General features: G+C 39.5%; 3 protein-coding genes across 3 annotated transcripts; 1 reads left to right on the top strand and 2 right to left on the bottom strand.

Moving 5' to 3' along the window:
• Positions 1-2951: 2951 nt before the first annotated feature.
• Positions 2952-3392, bottom strand: LOC117621773. The gene has a single exon (XM_034352324.1). It carries the CDS (start codon positions 3390-3392, stop codon positions 2952-2954), a length of 441 nt encoding a protein of 146 aa, XP_034208215.1.
• Positions 3393-5722: 2330 nt separating this feature from the next.
• Positions 5723-6148, bottom strand: LOC117621772 (protein RALF-like 4). The gene has a single exon (XM_034352323.1). The coding sequence runs from the start codon at positions 6146-6148 to the stop codon at positions 5723-5725; it is 426 nt and encodes a 141-aa protein (XP_034208214.1).
• Positions 6149-15613: 9465 nt separating this feature from the next.
• Positions 15614-16597, top strand: LOC117621771. The gene has a single exon (XM_034352321.1). It carries the CDS (start codon positions 15614-15616, stop codon positions 16595-16597), a length of 984 nt encoding a protein of 327 aa, XP_034208212.1.
• Positions 16598-24019: the final 7422 nt, after the last annotated feature.

Below are 24019 nucleotides of genomic sequence, written 5' to 3'. Positions count from 1 at the left end.
CAATATTTTGTATCCATTTCAAAGGATTTTCTTTTGCTCGGCAGAGCTTTGTTAAACAGAAATCCTCTCATGGATTTGTTGTTCATGATTTAAGGGTTGCCACCCATTATGGATTTATCATCCAAGAGTTTTATTTGAGGGTTGCCACCCAATATGGATTCATCATCCAAGAGAATGATTTTAGGGTTGCCACCCAACAAGAATTAATTGACAGGATCCATCTACCTGTGAAAATGTCTCCTCTTGTATTTGTGCTCCTGCAATTTTCCTTCTGCAACAGTTTTCTTCTTCTGTCGTGTTCTCCTTCTTTTCTGTCCTCCTTTTTCTTTCCTCTTTTTTCTTTTTAATTCTCTTTAATGCAGAATATTTATAATAAAAATTGAATAACCATCTCCCCCAAAAATAGGAGCCACTAAACTCTCTTAAACGTTTTCATTGGTTGGAGACCCCCACCTTTTTCCAAACTTCCCCCCACCTTTTTCCAAACTTCCCCCCACGTTCTAATATTTTGTGATTTTTTTTATTCCAACAGAGATGGTGTGACCAAGCCGAGCTCATATATAAAGATAGCAAGGCCGATGCGAGAGGCTTCTATGCTTAACCACGCAGAAGCGAGAGGCTTCCTTCAAGGATTAAGTTTGGCAGGAGGGGCCTGAATCTAACTCACCTATTTTTTGCAGACGACTCCCTCTTATTTCTCAAAGCTACGAGTCAAAATTGCAGTGGTGAGACAAATTCTCAATTCTTACTGCAAGGCCTCGGGTCAAATTGTCAATCTGGAAAAATCTAACTTGTTTTTCAGTCCTAACACTTTGGCTGAGGTGAAAGAGGAGAAGAAAGCTTCTCTTAACGTAATTATCACAGATGACCCTGGAAAATATCTTGGCCTTCCAACAATATGTGGGAGATAAAAAAAGGAGGCTTTGGCTTTTGTGAAGGATAAAATCTTGAATAAGGTGCATGGATGGAAGCAAAGCTTACTCACGCAAGCGGGACGAGAAGTGCTGATAAAGTCTGTGACTCAAGCAGTTCCCTCTTATCCCATGTTTGTGTTTTCATTTCCCAATGGCTTCTCTAACACAATACTCTAGGTCGTGAATCAATCATTGTCACAACGTTCAAGATTATCTAGAACACCTTTCTAGAGTTTGTTCCTATATTACAAGAATTAGGATCGAACTAGAGTCAACACAAGTGTACGCTTCCACTCTGCTACTCTAATAATTTATCTCTTTGCTTACTTCGCCTTTGGTCTATTTTTGTTCTTATAACTTAAAAGACATACTTATCAATTGTCTAGGGTTCTGATCTTGGAGTGTTACAATATTGTCCCTAATATATGCATATATTAAGTGCTACTTATGTTGCAATATCTTGGTCATATCATATATGATCATATACTTATTAATAAGCTTATGAATATTTCATTTATATTATTTTAGATTTCTTTTAGGAAGATCTCACTTGGTGAGGGTGTTTCTTCTTTATACTTCATGTCATCATATAATTTTAATATGATCAAGAAAGTTACTTGTTAACCTTCACCACTATTACATGGTTGGTGTAACACACCATATCTGATCAACTTCTTGGAGCTTTAAATGTGGTGAGTGGATAAAAGGAGTTGGACTGTCACTTTGTTTGTCAATTCACTTATGGTTTACAATCATTCCTTTTACTTATTTTGTAACAAGCATCTATTAACTTATTTAAAAGATATGACATCCTTCAGGTGATCTAAGATGTCCCACAAAATTGTTTATCAAACTATAAAGTTTATAACTTTGTTTGAGATAACAGTTTCAACCCTATTACCATTCAATTGGACCTTTTAATTATGTTGTCATTTTTGGACATAGGACGTGAGGAGGAATTTTAATGACTTATCATGAAAGATCATACTTTATTATCTTTTGTGATGAAGCTCATTCATTGAGATGTTTAAGCTCTTTAACTTTTAAGAGATATCTTATTGAAGCATTAACCCTTTTAACATTTAAAAGAGTGTTTATGCTCTCCACAGTTTCTCCTTTTATTGCTTTCTTAAAATCCTAAATCTTTTGGATTTCAGACTAGGTTTAGTCCAACCAAGAGTGATCATCGGTGAATGCTATAATGAATTCAATTCCATTATTACTTAGATATATCTTATACAGGTTATATGATTTCTATTCTAGTTCTAAACTTAGAATGTTTGGATTTCTCAATCCTTAGATGCAACTCATTGGTAAGAATTGGAACCTTTTAAATAACCACATATTGCTTATCCTATGAATATTATCTTGATTATGATGTCTAAACTTTTAGAAATCATTCTTGTTATAAGATTTATCTAATACTTTGATCCTCAATGGAATCACATCTCAATATTCTAAACAATCAATGTCAGAACACATTATATATTCATCTCATAAAGCGTAAAGAGGTCAAACATCATATTAGCATAATACAAATAGTCACATATAAATCAAACTAGTGGTTAACCATAAGATTATCTTCTAAAAACATAAAGATAGTGAATAAGTACTTTATACATATCCAAATAAACTAAATAATTTTATAGGTACTATAAAAGACCTCCATGAGTTAAACAAAAGAAAACATGCTTGATGATCCAAACCTCAACACGATTCATTCTCCATGAGCATCCTACTTGTTCTCTGTCTCTACAGCAACATGATCTACAATAGATTATTGTTTTTGTTAGACTCAAGTAAGGTATAATAATTTGTTTAGAGTTTAGTGGCAAAGTGATATGTATTTTCAGCTATATTGCCCTTCAGGCTAGCCAAATAAGCCAGGCAATTCCTCTTCTAGTGTCCAGGTTTGCCACCATCGAAACATGGTCCCCTCACCTCCTTATCTTCTTCCTGCTTCTTCTTGACACCTCCTTTGGGTTTAAAAGTAGGGTTCCCCTTCTTCTTCTTGGTTTTGAATTTTCCTTTGTCTTTCTAATTAGGCTTAGTAGAAGAAGTTGATCCTTTCTCAAATACAGCTACCGTCCCATTCCCTCCTTTCTTCTTGAAGGTCTTTTCAGCAGTTACACACATATTCAGAAGCTCTAAAAAAGTGTGCTCCATCTTCCCCACATTGTAGTTCATAATAAATTGGGAGAAGGAATCAAAAGGGGACGCGAGGAAGATATGACTGTCCAAATTACAGTCCAATGGACTGTCAAAACTTTCCAGCTGCTTAACAAGTCCAATCATCTTCAGTTCATGTTGGTGAATTGGTGCTCTCTTGACCATCTTGGTTCTCAAAAGCTCACTCACAGTGCTATAATGCCTGTTGCGTATGCCTTCCCCATAAAGCTCACAAAGATGAAATGTCATGTCAGCAACATGGATCATATGCTCAAGCTGTTTCTCGAGCTCCTCATTCATAGGGGCCATCATGTAGCATTTGGCCTGACAATCATCATCAATGTGCTTGTCATACTTAGCACTAGAGGTGGGTGAGGTCCGGTCCGGTTTTCACCTCACACTGGAATTAGAATCGGAATCAGTATTATTTAGCTCGTGCAGTTCAGTCCAATTTTGATGAAAAAAATTTATAAAACCGATCGGTCCTGTTTATACCGATTTCGGTGCGATTTTCGATTTTGGATCGGACTTTTTACTATATATATTGTTTTAAAAATTTACAAATTCCAACTAAAATTTTATTTTTGGGGCTTAAAAATTCACAAATGACCTAATTTCATGAAAAGAGAGATAATTGGGCCTAGAAAAGAGAGGTGCTTTGAAGTTGGGTTTGGGGAAATATTATTTATGGGATTAAAAATTTAGTATTGGACTTAAATAATTTTTTAAAAAATAAAAAAAAATACACAACTGGTCTGGTGCAGTTTTTTAAGGTGTGAAACTGGCACTGGAACCGGTTTGAATAGGTTCGATCTGGTTTGGTGTCGGTTTGTTGAATTTTTACTCAACAAGGTTTTTTTTCTTCTGGTATGGCTCTGTGTCTGGATTTCCTGTCTCGGTGCCCATCCCTACTTAGCATGCACTTCATCAGAAGCATCTTCAGCAGTTGGTGTACCAGGAACTTGCACATGGAGAATTCACGCTTAGGAGAACTTGAGCAAATTTCCTTAAGGCCCTGTTTGGATTGAGGGATGTCAGAGAGAGAAATTTTTGCATGTTCCTGGTACACCAGCCAATATACATAGGACATGTGGTTTGGACTCTCCAACTTAATTACTACACAATTTTTTTAAAATAAAAATAAAATATATCTATATGTCCTATGTATATTAAATGGAACACCAACCAATTGGTGTACTCGAAACATGCAAAAATTTCTCCCTCCTCCAACATCCCTCAATCCAAACATGCCGTTATGGAAATTGGCTGGGATTCTCCTAAGAATGAATTCTCTATGTGCATGCTTATTTGTCCCTCCTTTTCTATTTTATTGACCTTTCTATGATAAAAATAATAAGGCTTATTTATGGCTATGCTCCTTGTGCTTTCAAAGTAGTCTCAGATTACCACTTGTTCTTTGAAATGTCTCAATATACCACCTACACTTTCAATAAGTGTCTCACATTAGCTATTCCGTCAGATTTGAGAGAAGTATTGTTAGTTGATGTGGCCCCCACTTCTTTTCAATCTCTTAACAAGGGAGAGGAAAGGTTAGTCAGGTTGAGAAAATGGGCTGCTTGGGAGGAAAGGGGGAATTTCGGAGACATAGGGTTTAGGAATCTTTGAGGTGGAGTTCAGATTTGGGAGAGAATCTGGAGAAGAAGCAACTAAACCTCCAAATCTGAAATCCACCTCAGAGATTCCTAAACCCAAAGCGTAAACAAAGTGGATCAACTTGTAATTTACCTTATTTCCGTATCAAAAAAGAAATCAAATGGATCGACAATCTATTACTTACCATATACGAGCTAAGGCAATAAGTATGGGCCTCACTATCAACACAGTCCGCGGCTCTAGATAAATCGGCCTGAGGTTTCCTTGTTCCATTTGACCAATGAGATCTACAAGTGACACTGTTGATAACTAATCGGAAATGACCTTCAATTCCGAGACACCAAAAATTGCCACTAAAAGGTCCCCGCGTAAATCTTGTATGTATGTCGCCCAATAATGGTTGTTTTAGTGCCTAAGCTGGTTTCTTGAGCTTTATTTATATCTAAAATCAAATTACAAATACTAAAAAAAAAATCTTGGAGTTCAAATAATTTAATTATTTAAATAGTTTTTCATTTCAGACTCCTTTATATATATATATATATATATATATATATATATAAACAAAGAATTGTCCTTGCCTGTGAATAGTGAGTATGTACGCCTCATTCTTTATTTTCCTAAAATCTCAAACCAAACATTCGGTACCAAGAAATTGAAAAACACCACCGTCAAACCCTAAATCTCAAATTTCGATGGCATATTTGGTGCAATACCTATTAGTTCTTCTGGTATGCAAAAAAAAATATTGCAAGGCAAAAACCTCCCAAACCTAGTGGTGAATATCAAATAACCAGCTGATAAATAAATAATTATATTAAAAAAATAAAGTTACAAAATCACCAGCACCCCTCCTTCCCACCCCCCCTCTCCAAAAACAAAGAAAAGAAAGAAAAAACCTAAAACATAGTAAGAGATTAGGGTGATCAGAAAAGGAAGAAAATAAGAGAAATAATAATGAAGATTTAAAAATAAGAAAATAAAAGAAAAAAAATGTGCCTCCTATCTCAAAACAAAGTTACTAATCATCCCTCTCGAGCACAATTTGTAATGGTAGTGCAGCCACGTTGATAAGGATTGATCTTCCCAGATGTACCACAATTATAATAAGAACTGCCACGTCGATTGCATGGAACATTATCCTTCTTTAGGGCTTCATAGCTTATATACCTTGTGTTACCTTCATCTTGAGGTCTTACAGTTTGCAGGCCCTCCTGCTCGTCCTCCTCTTCTTCCTCCTCATTCAGACACTCCTCGCCCAATGAGCCATTACATGCAAGTGGTGGTGGAGTAGCCACTTCTCCGTCACCGGCATCATGCCTCACGCGTGCGAATTCAGTGGTGGCACGCCCACGCGAATACATGTTGGTGGTGTGTTGGGTTGATTCAGCCACCATTGCCAAGGCCATCACAAAGAGAATAATCACTACAAATGTAATATTGTTGGTCATGACCCTAGATGAGAGATGAAGAGGGTAAAGAGAGGATAAATAGAATGAGTGTATATTTTGGAAGCTGAAGATGAATGAAGCTAATCTTGGTGAGTATAGTAGTTAATTAGGGTAGTGATTTACACTAATTAACTAGAGTTTTAATCAGTCATTTCACTTGATTAAGCTTGTTTTGTGCTTTTGTGCGACGTATGTTGTGAGACGTGTCCGATTCTCACTCCTTATTTTATAAACATGTTTGTACTTGAAGGTCTTTAAGATTGGTTCAAACCAAGCTTCCATTGCATATACAGCTCCCAATTTATAGGCTCCACTTCAGGAAATCTATCAAGATTGCTGACTGAAACGAATTAACAAACGTTTGTTAATGCATTTATAGGCTAACCTATAGGAAACAGGCCACAAATTAACTTCATTTAACTTATAATGCATTTATATTAAAAGTTCGTTCTTGAAAAAGTTAATGCATGTATATTTTTTCAACGAGTAATGCTACACTTGCCACATTTTTATCTTACATTTTTATATTACAATGTGGCATGTCCATATCATATGCCACATAAATTAAATCAACGAAATGTATTTTAATAAAGAAAGTTTAATTAACAGTTTTTCAAAGTGTTAATAAATCATAAAAGAAAAAAGGAAATATTAAATAATGAATAATGCTATTCTTATCACATTCTCATACTACTTTATGTGGTAGATGAGGTGGACAGCCACATCAATTAAAATTTATTTTTTCTTTTCTTTTCTTTTATAATTTATTGACACTTTTTAATTGATGTAATTGCCTACCTCATCTACTACATAAGATGGTATAGAAATATAGCATATAAATGTGGCATTATTCTTTTTAAACTAGCACCCTAACAAGAATTTTTTACAAGGCATATTAGAAGGGATGGAACAAATAACGTCTAGACTCTTCTTTTCAGCTAGTTTTCAGATAATAATGTTTTCACGATATTTTTCAAGATCATATATACAAATTAATAACATTAAAAAATGACGTACCTACAAAAACAAGATGACAAATATTACCTTAATTTTTACCTTGACTTTGTAGAATTGATATGATCCCTTGCTAACAGCGGGCTGCTAGACCATCACACATATGTTTTCATTTGAAAAGGAAAAAGAAAAGTCTCATGTTACATATTTTAATCTTTTTATATGGCAATCCTCTAATCTATATTTAAAAGCCACGACTGATTTATTATGGAAAATATTAGGCTTATCACATTTTTATATTATATTGTGTATCACCTTTCTAATAGAGGTGAGAGAGCTCCTACTTACATAGTAAAGAGGGAAATATTCTCCATAGAGGTGGGCCTCATTATATTATTGGGCTCCACCTCTATTAGATAGGTAGTACACAATGTGATAAGCCTAGCATTACCCATCTATTACATTTTGAAAATGATGTATTATCACTACAAAAAATGTTGGCAATAGTAACTTTTTTGGGGTAAGTTTTGTAGATTATTGGTCACGTTTTTTGTGTGATTAATTTGTGATTAAAGACTTTAGTCATGAAAAATGTGACAGATAATCTTATAATCACGGGAAAACGTGACCAATAATCTCCAATAGTATTAATTTTTATTTATTTAAAAAAGTGACCGTTGCCAACATATTTTGAAGTGATATTTGACATCTAAAAAATTCTGAAATAACTTGGAATAGAAACCGCTTGGTTCTGATACAATGTCAGAAAATTAGGCCTACTCAAATAATTTTAGGCTTAATGCTCTATTTATCACATGGTATAAGAGTTAGGGGTGGTTGCGGTTCGGTAACCTCGAATTTTTGTTCAAACTGCAAACCGACTGACTATATACGGTAAGGTGATTTTTGAAACCACAAACCGACTGCTTTTTGCGGTTTACCGCAAGTTCAATTGGTTACCGTGAATTAAAGTTACAAACCAAAAAGAAAATGCAATGCAAAATGAATTAAAGTTACAACCCGAAGGAAAAATCCAATTCAAAGTTAATTAAAGTTACAAACCAAAAGGAAAATGCAATGTAAAATGAATTAAAGTTACAACCCAAAGGAAAAATCCAATTCAAAGTTAATTAAAGTTACAAACCAAAAGGAAAATGCAATGCAAAATGAATTAAAGTTACAACACAAAGGAAAAATCCAATTTAAAGTTAATTAAAGTTACAAAACCAAAAGGAGAACTCAAGTATTGGTGGTTGTGAGTGGATTCGAAGGACCTGGTTGCATTGTTTGAGCACCAATGCTATCTACAAATAAAACAACATAAGTTTAGTACATTTTATTATAAAAAGAAGCATAAATAACATGAGTATAAATAAACTAATAATTACTTACAAGTTTTCATATGTTCCATTTCCTTGTAGAATTCAACCTCATCATCCATGCAATTTTATTATTATGTAAAATAGGATTATGGTTTGCGGTAACCGCGAGTTGCCAACTTCATCAACCGCAACCGCACTTGCAATTGCGGTGCGGTTTCTGAAACTACAATTTTCGGTCGGATTCTGAGTATTGCGGTTTCAATGCAATATAATATTGGTTGGTTAAATTTTGTGGTTTGTGGGTCTAAAATACCACCCCTAACTAGAGAATACCATGAGAAGTATTACCAAATTCAGGAACATAAAGTTTTGCCACCACCACCCGGCCCCTTAGAATATACCAGATCTTGAGCCTCCGGGTTAGTGTCAAACTGGAGTAACTCAATTTTGATACGATTAACACATTTAATTGATATTATATGAAAAATCAAATATTACTGGCCATTATTAACTAGTATTGTATGAGTTCATTGTATTATAAGACAATTTCAAGGACCTCAAAGGGTTATGTGAAAACACGAAAAATTTTAAGGGGAATTAGTGTAAATAAATCTTTTATTTTTATGGTTTCTTTAGACTCCTGATTTGGACACAATTAGCATGTTTAACTAATATTATATGATGAAATAAATTTATTTTTTTTTTACATTTATTAATATGTATTGTACATGTTGTTCTATAATAATATGATTATTTTTTTGGCTCTTAAGAGCATCCGCAGTAGTTTTTCAATAGTACATTTCAGTAAATTACTTTAAGAATTATACAATTAAAATATCTTTTAAATGATTGAATTAAGTTAATTATGATAAGAATTATACAATTAAAATATGGTTTCAAAGAAATAAGTTTACACTAATTAAATGTAATATAAAATAAAAAAATAAAAAGGAATCTTGCCATGTATCAATAAGAGAGAGGCTGTAGAGTTATTATAATGGGTCAGCTTATTGAAATGAATTTCATTTTGAAGTTCATTTTATTGACCTATAAAATGAACTATTGATCTCTAAAATGAAATATTGATTTATAAAACGAACTGAACTTTACGATTGTAAGTCAAAAGTTCAATTTATTGAAATAAAATTGAAATTACCCTCACCATTGCAAATGCTCTAAGGGATAGGTGAAATTTGTATATGTTCCAGGTACACCACATGGCTAATGTGCCATCCAATAGACGTAGGACATGTGGAATTACTCTTCAACTTGCTGTATTATTTTCATGACATGTGAAGGACTGCATTGGAAATATTTCACATGTTCTACATTAATTGGATAGTACACTAGCCACGTGATGTACCTGAAACACTAAAAAATAACTCAAAAAATAGACCCTTTTAATTATTATATCCTAGACATAAACCCACCTGTTTTTTTTTACCACTGAAAAAACCAAAATTTGAATGTAGTTAATAATTATCCTAGTATTAGAAAATGTTTACAATCGATACCATCATCATAGTCAACACTACCGTGATAGCATTCCATTAAAAATCCCTACTTTTTAGCATTTATATGTAATCCCTATTATTTGGGCACCTATTTAAAAATAAAAGGATTCCACAAAATAAAAATAAAAACAAAATCAATCAACACATCAATCGTTTGAGGAAAAAATCAACACATCAATATGCACTAGCCTCTCTGCAACCTCTTCGCACCTACGAGAGGCTTTAAAGAAAAAATTAGAATTAAAATTATTTTAGAACTAAAAAAGATAATGGGTAGTTGTATTCCATAAAAATAAGATCTATTATTTGATTTTTCTTTTAATTTTAATTTTTTTAATATGAAAAAGTGTGAATTTACCATATTATATCCTCATTCTCTATGTTTGCATTAACCAAAGATATTTTCTGGTATTTTGAATGTTTCGCTATTCTCTACCTTTTGTATTATATATATAGATAAATAATTTTTTTTGGTTCAAGCATAAATAATATAATTACAGCTATGCACATTAATATACCTGTTGAGGCCCAAAAATCCAAGGATTAGGCCCAAGTTTATTCTTAGCCCAACACGAACAAATTGATAGCGAAAGAAATATAAAAAATTGTGGGACGCACCCATGTAAGCCATGGGCCATGCGTCATGCCAAGTAAACATGCGCAAAAGAATCAAAATGCACCGGCTTTATAAATTCACGCTCACCAACCTAATCCAATGCTATTTAGCCCGATCATGGCTTATTGTGGCATGATAAAATTCAAGCACAAGCAAGCTAAATAAACATGCAAGGCCATGAGAAAAAACCACTATTTTAATACCAAGCTATGCTACAAGCTTAAGTGGCCCCAAGCCACGTAATTACTCGGGCTTGCTGAGAAGGTTGTGGTATGGAAGGAAACAAGTAATCACAGGGCCCATTGAGGGTTCGAGGAATGAAGAGTTTTAAGCTACTTGGGAGCATTAAAACTCAAGCCCGTTCCTCGGGCCCAAACACATGGGTTAGCATGAGAGAAAGGGAAAAATAATCCAATGCCTTAGAAGAATGCCTAGAAATCTACTATAGCACTTAGACAAGCCCACACCAATAAAATGCCCAGAATTAAATAAATTGTTTCCAGCAGCTTGACAAAAATCCATTAAGCGCAGGAAATAACATGTTAATAACCCAATATTGCGCTCACGAGCCCAGCCCAACAACTTGTGAAAAATCTGGCATCGTGCTTCATCCTTGCTAGAGTTCCAAGGTGGTCAACAAAGAGCCATGGCAGGGACCAAAGGAAATCCATGAACAGAGGAAGAATACCCAGCGGACAAAAGACTCCACCCATCTCCCTTTTCTACTATAAGCACCATTTTGAAAAACCAAGAAGGAAAGCAAGTGGCGCCTCACCCTCATTGGGAGGTCCAGCCACACAAAATCCTTGGAACCCCAAAGGGTTCCTTACCCAGGCGCCTTGGATAGGAGAATTTCACCAAATTAGATCAAGTAGGAAGAAACAACGAAGAAAGGAGAGAAAAGTTAGATAAAATTAGGGTTCTTGTAGCCTATAAAAGGGAGCTTCTCCTACCTAGCGAAATCACCATTCAGGGCCTGACCAAGCTTTGTCAAGTAATTGAGAATTTACTCAAGCCACCCAATCTTCTTCTTCGGTTGTTTTCTTCTTCCTCTGAGATAGTAAACTTCTTAATTTTCGTTTGCCCGTTTAAATCTTTGTTCCCTGTGAAGAAACTCATGCTTCTCTCTCTCTCTCTCAAAAAGTTTAGCTCCCATGCCACAAGCTCCTCAAGCCAAGTCATTATCAATTTATTATGTTTGCTCGGCCATTGTTGAAAGGAACCTAAGGCAGTTTTTTTCCTAAAGTTTCATCAAACTCTTTAAAAACTCTTTTGGGAGCTTGATTTCCGAACTCAGGCACTGGGGGATTCTGTTCATGTTCTTCTTACGGCAGCCCAAGCCCATTCGTAAGGCTGCTGGAACTAAAAGACCCCTACATAAATTGGCGACTCTGCTGGGGATTAGGCTGCCATTTTCACTAATGCCTCCGAGGAAGAAGACTAAGAGCAATACCATGGCTTCCCAAGATGGGCCCAACCATGATGATTCGGAATCAAGTCAAAATGCCTCCTCCAGAGAATAAGAACGTGCAAGTGAGGGAGCTTTCACCCTCACAGAACTCATTATGACTATACAAGCTATAGGGGAAACCCAGAGAGAGATGATGGACACCATCAAAGAATTAAAAAATTATGTCTCTAAGCCAAGCGGAGATGATGACAGACATCCACAAGAGGAATCTGCTGCTGCTGGAAAAGGATCTGAACAAAAGGGACCATCTTTTGTTACTCAGGAGGATGTCGTTTCCATGCTAGAAAAAGAGCTTAGTCAAAGCCAGGAGGATTGGAAGTACATTCCTCAGCCACCATACCCATTGAGCTTACTCCAGCAGCTTTATCTTAAAGGCTATGAAACACCAAGCTTTATTCTTTTCGATGGAAGGAAAGGAAGCCTGAAGGAGCATGTCAACAGTTTCGTTGATGCTTTGGGACCACATGCTGGTGATTTTTGAGAATTTTCAAAAAGTCTTACCGATCGGGCTTATACATGGTACACGACATTGACACCAGGCTCTGTTCGCTCTTGGGATGATTTGGCAAGTAGGTTTTGTAAGAAATATTTCTAGCATGAAGAAAACGTTACTACCACTCAGCTCAACAATACCCGCCAGAAACAGGGGGAAGATCCTGTGGACTTCGTACACAGGTTTAGAGACCTGGCTCTAGAGTGCTATGACGAGAAGGATGAGGAGGCACTTCTCGAAATTTGCAACAGCAACATCGTGGCGGATTATAGAGTTTATTTGGAGAATATTGGCATCAGTCAATTTTCTCGGCTGTTGGAAGCAGTGAGAAAGACAAGTATGTCTATCAAACTAGTAGGGCAGAAGACATGGATGAGTGAGAAAAGGGAAGCACACCAAATGCTAGCTATAGAAGAGAAGCCATCTGGTGACTACAACTCACGCAAACGGAAGGACAAGGAGACATATCTACCACTACCATGCAAAGATGAGGAATTCCACGCCATTCTCGACACGATGATTGCTGATGGCTCAATCAAGCCCCTCAGGCCCTACCAAGTCCCTACTAGAGAGGAGAAAAATGATCCTAGAAACTGCCGTTACCATCAATTTGTAGGGCATCCAACGACTGCCTGCCAGAGCTTAAGGAGGATTTTACATGCTAAAATACATGAAGGAGTCCTTGAGCTTCCCTTTAGGAAGCAAACTATTGATGAGGACCCTTTGCCGAAATGAAGGGGAAGGAGGTAGCCGCTGTCATCACATGCTCCGATGATTTGCTCGACGATGAAGAACTATGTCACCCATAGAGGAATTACCCAAAGCCGGCGGAAGCTATATGGGAACCTTGTGGAAACATGAAGAAGGCATATTGGCGTAAATATTCGAAGCCTTCAAGCTACAACATGCCATGGCCGCTCGCTGACGGATGGGGCGATGACTTAGGTAACGAAGTTTTTATGTTAGACATGTCGGAAGAATGCTACTCGGGGGCTTCATCAAGACAATAGGAAACAGCTGCTATGATGGAACGTTACCTAGGTCTGAAGCAAGGGCCCGTAGCTTCGTAAGTCCTCCAAAGGAACCCAAAGTTCAAAATACTCTTTGACCAACTTGGCTTTGGGCCTCACGCAAGGGAAGCAGCTACTGTAGCTCTCTCATGAATATCTCTACAGAATCCAACCCCCATTGCTTTGCTACTCAACCGCAAAGGTCATTCTTGGAAAATGATAATGCTATTGTTTTTACAGATGACGACATGGAAGTTCCATATTCAGATCATAGGAGACCACTCTACTTGGAGGGACAAATCAATGATGTGTTTATAAGGCAAGCTTTGGCACACACGCGTTCCTCTGTCAACATATTACCTATGTCTGTGCTTACAGCAGCTAGTATTCCACTATCCAAGATTGTGCAATCCCAAACAAGCATCAGTGGTTTTGGAAATAAGAGTGAAGTTACTGTTGGTCACATGCAAGTAAGCTTGAAGGTGGGCCCAATCCGGTCCCTCACCAAGTTCTATGTGGTAGACGTGGATGTGGCTTACCATGCTTTACTTGGAAGGCCATGGTTCAACATGCACAAACTTATGGTCTCTACTTACCATCAATGCATGAAAGGAAAGATTGGGCTAAGGCCACTTCGAATACCTGGAAATCAATCACCATTCAACAAAAACGAAGCTCACTACTTCGAGGTAGAATTTTACACCGAGTGCACCGACATTGGAAGCAGCCCATCCAAGGATTTCGGGACCTATTTTCCTTTATGGACTAAAATTCGTGACCTTAGCAATGAAGAACTCATAACCATTGTTGATCGAGAAAGAAAGAGACACTCGGAGGTCAACAACCATGCTTATGATCATCCCCAATGCTCGAAAGTAACGTTGCCAGACGGACGTACTGTGTACCGCTTATGACGAGATTGGGGGCTCAACCGTGTTCTTCAGGAAAATCTTGAGTATGGAGGAGAAGCAATGCAAGCAAACAACCGTAAGGGTCCAAACGAAAAGGCACCCATGCCTTGTGCCTTCCAAGAGCCAATGACAGCACCTAGACACATGCAAGATGGATCAACAACGGCAGCTGAACAGCTGGAAACAATTGATTTAAGTGAGGATCCCTCTGTCCAAAGGCCTATTTCTATCAGTAGTCACCTGACAAGCGAAGAAAAAGAAGCTTTGGTGTCCCTGTTAAAAGAATTCCGAGACGTATTCACTTGGAGCTATTAAGAAATGCCCGGCCTCAATCCAAATTTAGTAAGTCACACGCTAATTATTGAGCCAGGTACAAAACCTGTTGTGCAGCCAAGAAGGAATTTTCATCCTGAAATCGAAAAGCAAATCAAAGTGGAAATTGAGAAGCTATTAGCCGCTGGGTTCATCAAACCGATCAAGCACCCAACATGGCTACCGAATATCGTTCCCGTGAAGAAGAAGACCGGTGTGATTAGGATATGGACGTACTATCGTGATCCCAACCCTTGCCCAAAAGATGAATTCCCACTGCCCAATATGGATATCTTGATTGATTCAACTTCAGGGCAAGGCTTGCTGTCATTTATGGATGGATTTAGTGGTTATAACCAGATAAAGATGTCACCAAAGGATGCTGAGAAAACAACCTTTCGAATGCCATACGAGAATTTTTATTATACGGTTATGTCGTTCAGCCTCAAGAATGCCGATACTACCCACCAAAGGGCCATGACGGCAGTATTCCACGATATGATGAGGAAGGAAGTAGAGGATTACGTAGATGACCTTGTGGTAAAGTCAAGAAGCAGAGAGAGCCATCGAGAGTTCTGAGAAGGGTGCTGGAAAGGTCTCGGCTATATGGGCTAAAAATGAACCCAAAGACGTGCTCTTTGGGAGACTTATCCAGCAAGTTTCTTGGTTTTCAGGTACACCAACATGGCATAGATGTGGATCCTGAGAAAACCAAAGCCATAAGCGCTCTCGCAACACCTAAGAATCCAAAGGAGTTGAAAAGTTTCATGGGAAGATTGTCATACATTCGACACTTTATCCCAAGCCTCGCTGGCATGATGAGTGCTTTCACTCCGTTACTCAAGAAAGGAAAACCATATGTATGGAGCAAGGAATGCCAAGAAGCTTACCAGCAAGTGCAACGACTGATTGCCAAGCTACCTACAATGAAGGCACCCATTTTGGGACTTCCACTCAAGCTTTATTTGGTGGCAACAAACACTGCGGTCGAGCTTTGCTTGCCCAGGATGGGCATGATGGGGAGAACCCCATTTATTATGTGAGTAGGCAATTAAGAGGAGCTGAGACAAGGTACGCAAAAACGGAACTCTTATGCCTTGCCCTTGTCTATGCTGGGCAACGATTGCGACATTATTTTCTTGCTCACAAGTTGCAGCTCATAAGGAAATCTGATCCTGTGACGTATTTACTCACAAGACCAGTGTTGTCGGGACGCCTTGCACGTTGGTTACTACAACTTTCTGAGTTTCAGATTGTATGTGTGACCCCAAAAGCTATCAAAGGTCAAGCTGTGATCGACATGTTAGCCCTATTCCCGGAGGCAGACGGATCTGCCCTGTCCAAGGAGGTGTTGGGAGAGCTGCCAGAAGTTGTTGCTACTGCTACAGAAGAGGAACCATGGACACTCTATTTTGACGGTTCCTGTACAACCAGTGGTGGAGGGGCAGGCGTAGTACTTATTAATCCTGAAGGGCAAGCTACAGCTCTCTCATTCAAACTGGATTTTCCATGCACAAATAATGTGACGGAGTATGAAGCTTTTGTTATGGGGTTGTCTACAGCGAAAGAAATGGGTGTAGAAAGAATCACAATCATTGGTGATTCAAATCTAGTGTTAAGTCAGTTGCACGGAAGCTTTGCCGTGAAGGAAGCAACCTTGGCACCATATCGTACAGCTGCTAAAAGGCTCATTAATTCTTTCAAGCAAATCGTGATGGAGCACATTCCGGGAGTCACCAATAGGTATGCTGATGCTTTGGCTACATTGGGGTCAAAGCTCTTGTTTGTCCAAGAACAGCCCAATGTCACTGGGATAAGGAGGATACACCAGTGGTCGAAGCAATGATCCAGGGGGAGCTGCTGGAAGGGGACGATTGGAGAAAGCCAGTGAAGGAAAAGTAAAGTGGAGGAAGGGGCATTAAAGACTTGAAAGACTATGTAATTATCTTTAAGGAACTCTACAGACGTTTCCTAGGAGGTATTTTGACCCGGTATATAGGAGTGACAAAAGCACGAAGGAGGTTATAAGAAGTATATGACGCTACCTACAGCTTGGAACCAGTGATTAGTTTGCGCCTGCAACGCAAAGGTTATTATTGGTCGGAAATGAAGAACCGAGCAGCTGAAATTCAGTCCAATTGTCCCACGTGTTCTACGATACCCTCCACAGAAGAATCTTTCACCATTTCGTTTGCGGAAGATTGGAGAGCTCCATACTTAGCATTAGCATTCTTTGTTGAGGGGACTCTACCACCCAACTCCAAGCTTGCCTACAAGCTTAAAAAGATGGTGAAGAGGTATTTTGTGGATGGTTCAACTCTCTACCGGAAGAGGTTTAATGGTGAACCGCTAAAATGCTTGGGAGAAGTGGAGGCACACCAAGCCATGCAGGAAATACATGCTGGAGAGTGTAGAGAGCACCAAGGAATGAAGAGGCTTCACCAACAGCTACTAAGTTTTGGATATTACTGGCCTACCATGAAGAGGGATGCGCATGACTTTGTTAGGAGATGTCACACGTGCCAAATTCATGCTAATTTAAGTCACAAACCTCCTACACTGTTGCAGGACATGCGCACTCCTTGGCCTTTTCATACTTGGGGGCTTGATTTAATTGGGACAATTCATCCTCTTTCTGATGGTTACATATGGATTCTCATAGCTACAGAATATTTCCCAAAGTGGGTCAAGGTAATTCCTCTTCGAAAGGCCACGGGAGCTGTTGTCTCAAATTTCATCCGAGAATACATTGTGTGCAGATTTGGAATCCCATACAAGATGGTTACTAATAATGGCACGTCTTTCGTTAACAAGCAGGTAAGCTTGACACTTAGTGGTTATGGTATCAAGCGTCGCTGCTCCACCCCCTATTACCCACAGGGAAATGGTCAAGCAGAGGCTACCAACAAAACAATACTGAGGATTTTGAGCAAGATGGTATATGAGTACGAGGGTGATTGGAGTGTTCACCTGCCGGATGCTTTGTGGGCTTACCGCGCCTCTCCAAGAAGTGCTATAGGTTTCTCACCTTATTCTCTCGTATATGGGTCTGATGCTATCTCAGATGTGGAGATTACCATTCCCACGACCAGGGTATCAATTGTCAACGATCTTGAATGGGATATGAAGTCATGATCAGATTGGCGTTTGTTAGACCCCAAAGCTGTGGACGAAAAAAGAATGGAAGCCGAAAAGAAAACTGGCACTTTACCACAAAACTATTACCCATGCATATAACAGAACCGTTAAGCCTCAAGCCTTCAAACTAGATCTTGTGCTAAAAGTTGTCGAGCATGTGAGAAGACAAATATCGGGGACTTCCAAGTTTTCTCCACAATGGGAAGGTCCGTTTGCAGTCAAGGAAGTGCACAGCAGTGGCTATTATCGCTTGATCTCTGTCAAGGAAGGCATGCTAACGGGTCCCATCAATGGAAAGTGGCTCAAGCCCTACTACTGCCAAGTAGGCATCGTATATTATCTTTTTATGTTGTTGCATTTCTTTCTTTGTCAAATATGGTCTCCTACATTCTCGCTTCTCACTCTACGAGGCTTTTGTAAAATGTACCATCATGGTAGCATGGGATTTGAAATGAAAATGAAGAAGTATTTTGAAAAATAAAAAAATAAAAAAAATGTAGCTAGGAATTTGCCTTTCTGCGCCCAAAACTTTTGTGTATATAGACGTATAAAGCAGATATCTTAGAATTTTTTATTTAAAAAAAAAAAAAAAAAAACGCTACTTAGCAGAAGACATGCCAAGCAAAGTCACTTGTATGGGATCCTAAGAAGTCAGTAGCTTTCATGCCTCAGCAAGACAAAGAAGAAACATGCCAAGCCAAGCATTTGCAAAACAAACTAGCATACTCACAACGTTCAGAAATCCTTTTTCTGAAGCAAAAAAAAAGAAGAGAAAAAGTAAAATGAGCAAGGATCCTACCAAAATTTTGGCAGCATCTGCCTTGCTTTAAAAGGGTACCCAACTTGCAAGTAGATCTCAAGCAAAGAATTTCACCAACCAGGCAGCATATACATATATACATATATATATATATATACACCAGTAGAAATCACAATGAATCTTTAGTATCCAAAATAAAAGAGGACTTAGGTTCCAGCAGCTTGAACACAACAATACTACAGTATCAAGCTACTACAGTACGAGTGTTTACAGCCTAAATAGAATTAAGTATACAGGCCAAGAATTAATGTGTTCTTCAGTCTTGAAGGGGGATCCTAAAATGTGTTAAGCTGGTCAGTCGTACACCGAGCAAAATGCAACCTGCAAGACAGAGTAAAGTGGATGTCAAAAGAAGGCAGGATTGGTGCCAGTTAGGATCCCCAAAGGAATGGTAAAATAAGCAGGGATAAATGGTTATGAACCTCAAAGCCATCAAGCATAGTTAAAAGAGAATAGAGGAAGCCTTTTGTCACTGCTTCTGCCACACAGTCAACACTGTTAGAAGAAACACCTTGGGCAAGAAGAAGGGCATGCAGTTCCCCATGCTGGTTTTCCAACTCATGTTGCTTAAGATTCAAAGCCTCAGCTACTCTTATTTCATAAGGACCAGAAAGTGATTCCATATTATGAATAGCCCGTGCCCTAAATACAATGTGTGCTAAATCTTTTACCAAGTTCAAAAGAAACTCCACCTGAAAACCCAGGGTCATGGCTTCACAAATTGCATCCCACCAGCAAAGGAGTCGGTGATCTGTGATGTCCAATAAATTCATGGTATCCATCCCATAGAGCACCAAGCCAAGAGTCCGGAAAGCAGCGCACCGCGAAAAGGAGGATATAATGCTAGTCATGTCCATAAAATCCCCGTATTTTCTCCATGAACTTTTCTAAGGCTGCAACTGTCTTGGGATAGACAAGAGCTCCCCTAAACGTTGCATAGTCGTTAAACCGGTGACAAAGTGGCAGGAGCTCATTCGTGGATGGAAGGACTTGAGCACCGCCATCAAAGATATCCTTGAATGTAGTAAAGGAATTTTCCCACTCTAGCCAAGACATGCTGGAGGGGCGCCCTGCAGAAACATTCCCGGCAGCACCATCATTAACCTGGGCATTCTTAGCAGGAGCTGTGTCACCAAATGGGATTGCCGGAAGGCATATTAGGGGGCTGAGTTCTGACGAACGAAGAAGTGGTTCAATGTGGGAAGGAGTGGGCAATGTCCTGTGAAAGGCAAAAGTTTTGCTCCGGAGGCTGCCGAAAAGATTGGCGAAATAGCAGGCTCAAGGTCCCTTCGAAGAAAGTGTTGGAAGATAGGCGGCAAGGGGCTCGTAATTTGAAACATAGGTATCTTGTCCAAAGAATTTGTTGATGTCATAATTGGAGGTGACTCGGCAAGGGCTGCCTCAGCCAATGTGTTAAGTGTGCCAGAGGGAGAAGGACCATGAGCACAATTTTCATGTTACGAGTAACATGCCCAACCTGGAAATATATATATATATATATGCAAGAGTAAGTATGAGGTAATGGACAAGCTATGCCGAATGCATAAGCAAAAGGGCAAGAGAAAGAATACTACCCAACCAAAAAAAAATAAAAAATCGTTGCAATAAAAAAAAAATTATATATATATATATAAGCAATGCAAATAGGGGATACCTCCTGGGCGCCCTGTACAGAGTCGACAACGGCAACAGCAAGGTTTGAATCCTCAGCAACATCGGTAATCTGCAGGATAGGGATGGACGGTGAATAGACAGTTTTCGGTGCAAGAAGTGAAAGGGGAGCAGGATGGAGAATATGTCAAAGTACCGGTTCGATACTGATGTGACGCGCACTGCTGCCAGCAAATCTAGAGAAAGTATCTGAGTCATCTTGTTCCTCTGGATAATCACTGGAATGCATGAATGCATCCTCGTTGTGATCATAGTAAGTGTCCTCATCCCGACCCTCATGCGTGTCACCGGTGTCATGAATGTCCTCTCGCCCAGGAGCACTAGCCTCAGTCTCGGTAATATCACCATCATCACTATCACTATCAATCGTCACCACAGTTCTAGCTCCGGAGGCTCCGTTACCACTTGTGTGAGCTCTAGTAAATCTTCCATGCATGATGTGCACGATAAGGCATTTTGGAGTCACGTGTGGGGACACGGGAGGTGTGTCACTTCTCTTTCTCTTTGGGGTTGTACCCATTTTCCCTATAAAAAATAAAAAAAACAGAAGCAAAAAATATATATAATACATGTATAATAAGTAAAGGAGGCATGAAGGAGCATTTGGGGTAGGTTAACACTTAGTGCGAAGAGGGGTAGTTTCCAGCGTCTTGACCGCACGGCCCTAGCTCACAGATACAGCAGGCTTTGAAGGTAGTGGACGTTCTAGGAGAGTTGGTTCTTGAGTCCGAGAAGGGCCACTCGATGCCACCTTTGGAATGAACCTTCTAGGTTTACCAGTAGCTTGTTCCTTCCTTGCACTTTGTTTCTCCTCCCGCTTTCGTCTACTTGACGCTGGTGTCATATCTTTTCCAAAATTGTAAGGACTCTGTGTTTCCCGGCTTTGGTCTCGTTTTGGAAAATTCGCCAACAATGTTACCACTTTTAGAAATAAAGGGCAGGTTGCGTTTTTGGCTTAGAGGGATGGCCTTCTCTTCCGACACCAAACTGTAAGGCGAGCTGTCATAGGTGGCAATCTGTCACCAGGAAAGGACTGGAATTCATGGAAGCAGTAAGGCAGCAGCTCCAGTAGGCTTGATAGTTCCGTGAGAAGCCACCAACTCTTCCCCTGCTCACTAAGATAAGGGGCCCACTGTTATTTGGTATATTACTGTTGCTCCAAAACACCCTGTGTAGCACAAAAGGGTCATCATGGCTAGGGTTGCTTGGTACTCCTTGATCAAGCCCAGACTGTCACTTAACCCAATGTGGTGAGTAGGTCACAGAGATTTCTGAGCGGTTGTCACCTAGAGTTCGTAATGGGAAAGGAGCACCATTCAATGAAGCATATCTCCTGAAGCGACCATCATGTGACATTGCTGCTGGAACTTCAACAGTATCCCCAACATCAACATAAAAGGGCATGAAGGTGAAGGGCTCTGTCAAGGTGCCATAAGGGCAAAAAATGAAGTTCTCAATATTATCCATTAACTTTAAAAATTTGTGGCCTTTCCTCTACATCTACTTAAACCACCTGCAAACTAAGGGAAGACCATTCGGCATGAAGGAACCCTTGCCGAAGTTAGCCATGTGCATAGCACGTGCATGGGGGAGCGGATATATGTCTAGCCTTTTAAGACATTCCCAGAGAAATCAGGAGAGTCTCCACGCCCATGGTTCCCGATCCATTTTTCTCCAAAAGCTGAGTCTGATCAAGTAGCCGGTACAGGTGTCCCAAGAACATGGGGGCTAAGGGGATTGTGTCACCTCGAGCTATGGCCAAGGCCAAAGGGAATACCCGTTCATGCAGGCAGTCCTAGAAAAATCACAAAGCACGAATCGCCCAAGCCACAACGATATTAATGCAGCCATCCGGCACGGTCCCTGTCGGTTCGCATCCCCAAAATACTGTATCTAGTTGCTGAACCGAAGTGAGGTGCTGAGGGTAGTTGGAGTGCCTCTCCGTAGAACTGCAAGCTCGTCCGTTTCTGCTGGGGTTAGGGCAATGTCAAAGGGCTCCGGTCGCCACAAACTGGGAGGCAAGAGATATTTGCCACATCCTCAAGAGTAGGGGTAAATTCTCCACATGGACATATAAAGGTGTGGGTAGCAGCACTCCACCTCCTAACCATATGGCGAAGCATCTTTGCTTCAATATGAATATCCCACAACTTGGAAAGAAAGATGGCGTCAAGAACTTGTGAGCTGCGTAAAATGTCACAAGTAGATTGATCCATCCAGCTCACAGTCAACCCATTTTGACCAACCCTTACTAATGCTACAAGGGTATTGGAAGAATAGGGGGACCGCTGGAAACAGGCCTTTTTCGATACAGCACCGGGATATGGAGGCATGTTCAATTACGGGAGTAGTTTCAGGCTGTGGCTCATCATCAACAACAAGATTTTCACGGGCTTCTTCAAGCAGCAAAAGAGGCCCCCCGGCTTTAAGATTATCCTCCATGGAATAGAGGTGGTCCATCATGATCGGGGGGAGATCAGTGGATGCCATGATAAAACCACAAGATCATAGATACCTGCAAAAGGAAGAGGAAGAAGAAAATAACAAAATGCATAAGTTCCAGCATCTTCACGACTACTGAACACACACACACATCTCTATAATTCCATGAAAAAGCCATACCGACAGGAGGGCCAAGTCAGCACCATCATACAATTTCGTCCTACGAGAGGAAAAGGATATTCGACGCGAGTACAAAAAGAAACCCAAGCCATAAGAATAAATCATTTAAAGGGGAGCATGGATTAACTATCTTTGGATAAAAGCAGAGGTCTTCGACACAGTGCATGCTTATGCTTTTTCTACCATGCTCTGATGCCATCTAAGGGTTTTGTGTCCAAATAGGATGAATTGTCACTAAAAGGGTGGTTAAAATCCCTAATTAGTGGTTTATATCCAAAAATCCAAGCTTTGGGCATAAGAAATTATAAAATAAGAAAAAGAACATGCAACAGAATGAACTGAAGAAAAAGCACCCTGTTCGTGAGGGATTCTTAGAATACATATGGATGGATGCCTTCATATGTGCATTTATGTGTGTGAATGAATACGCATAGGTGTGTCTGTATGCGGTGACAAGATGAGGAAACAAGAGAAGAAATAAAAGAACGATGCTTAGCACTGCCCTTGATTGCTTTTTCTAGCAGCTTGCCAAAATCGAAGGAGGAATAAACTGTCTTGCGATTTTCTCTCCAAATTACTTCATGCCTCGCAAAGTGGCTTTGCCAAATTTGGTCTTTGATGAATTGAAGGAAGAGTTCAAGAAATTTAGGGATTTTCAAGGGGAGCGGTGGCTCCTCCCAGTGGTTGTGAATGGTTTCTCTGTGCTTAACCGATTGGCGGTTATGGATGGTGCCCCTCAGCGATTTTTTGTTTTGAGAATCCCCTTAGCCTGGGCGTGATGAAGAACGAGCGAAATCGAATGAAGAAGGCAAAAGGTTTTGGTCTTGCACGAACAGAAGAAATCAAAGACAAAAAGGAGAAAGAAAGGAAAGGAGATAAGAAAATAATAAAATAAAACGGATTTGATGGAAGCGCTTGCCTGGGAAACGTAAGAGACTGCTGGAAAATAATCATGGCATCATTATACACGCAGGAAATTAGAAGGTCATGTCATCAACGTGAATTTCATTTCTTTTT

Source organism: Prunus dulcis, chromosome 3, assembly GCF_902201215.1.
Source record: "Prunus dulcis chromosome 3, ALMONDv2, whole genome shotgun sequence".
Lineage (NCBI taxonomy): Eukaryota > Viridiplantae > Streptophyta > Magnoliopsida > Rosales > Rosaceae > Prunus > Prunus dulcis.
Note: the sequence above shows the minus strand (reverse complement) of the source record. Positions and strands in the feature narration are given on the sequence as shown.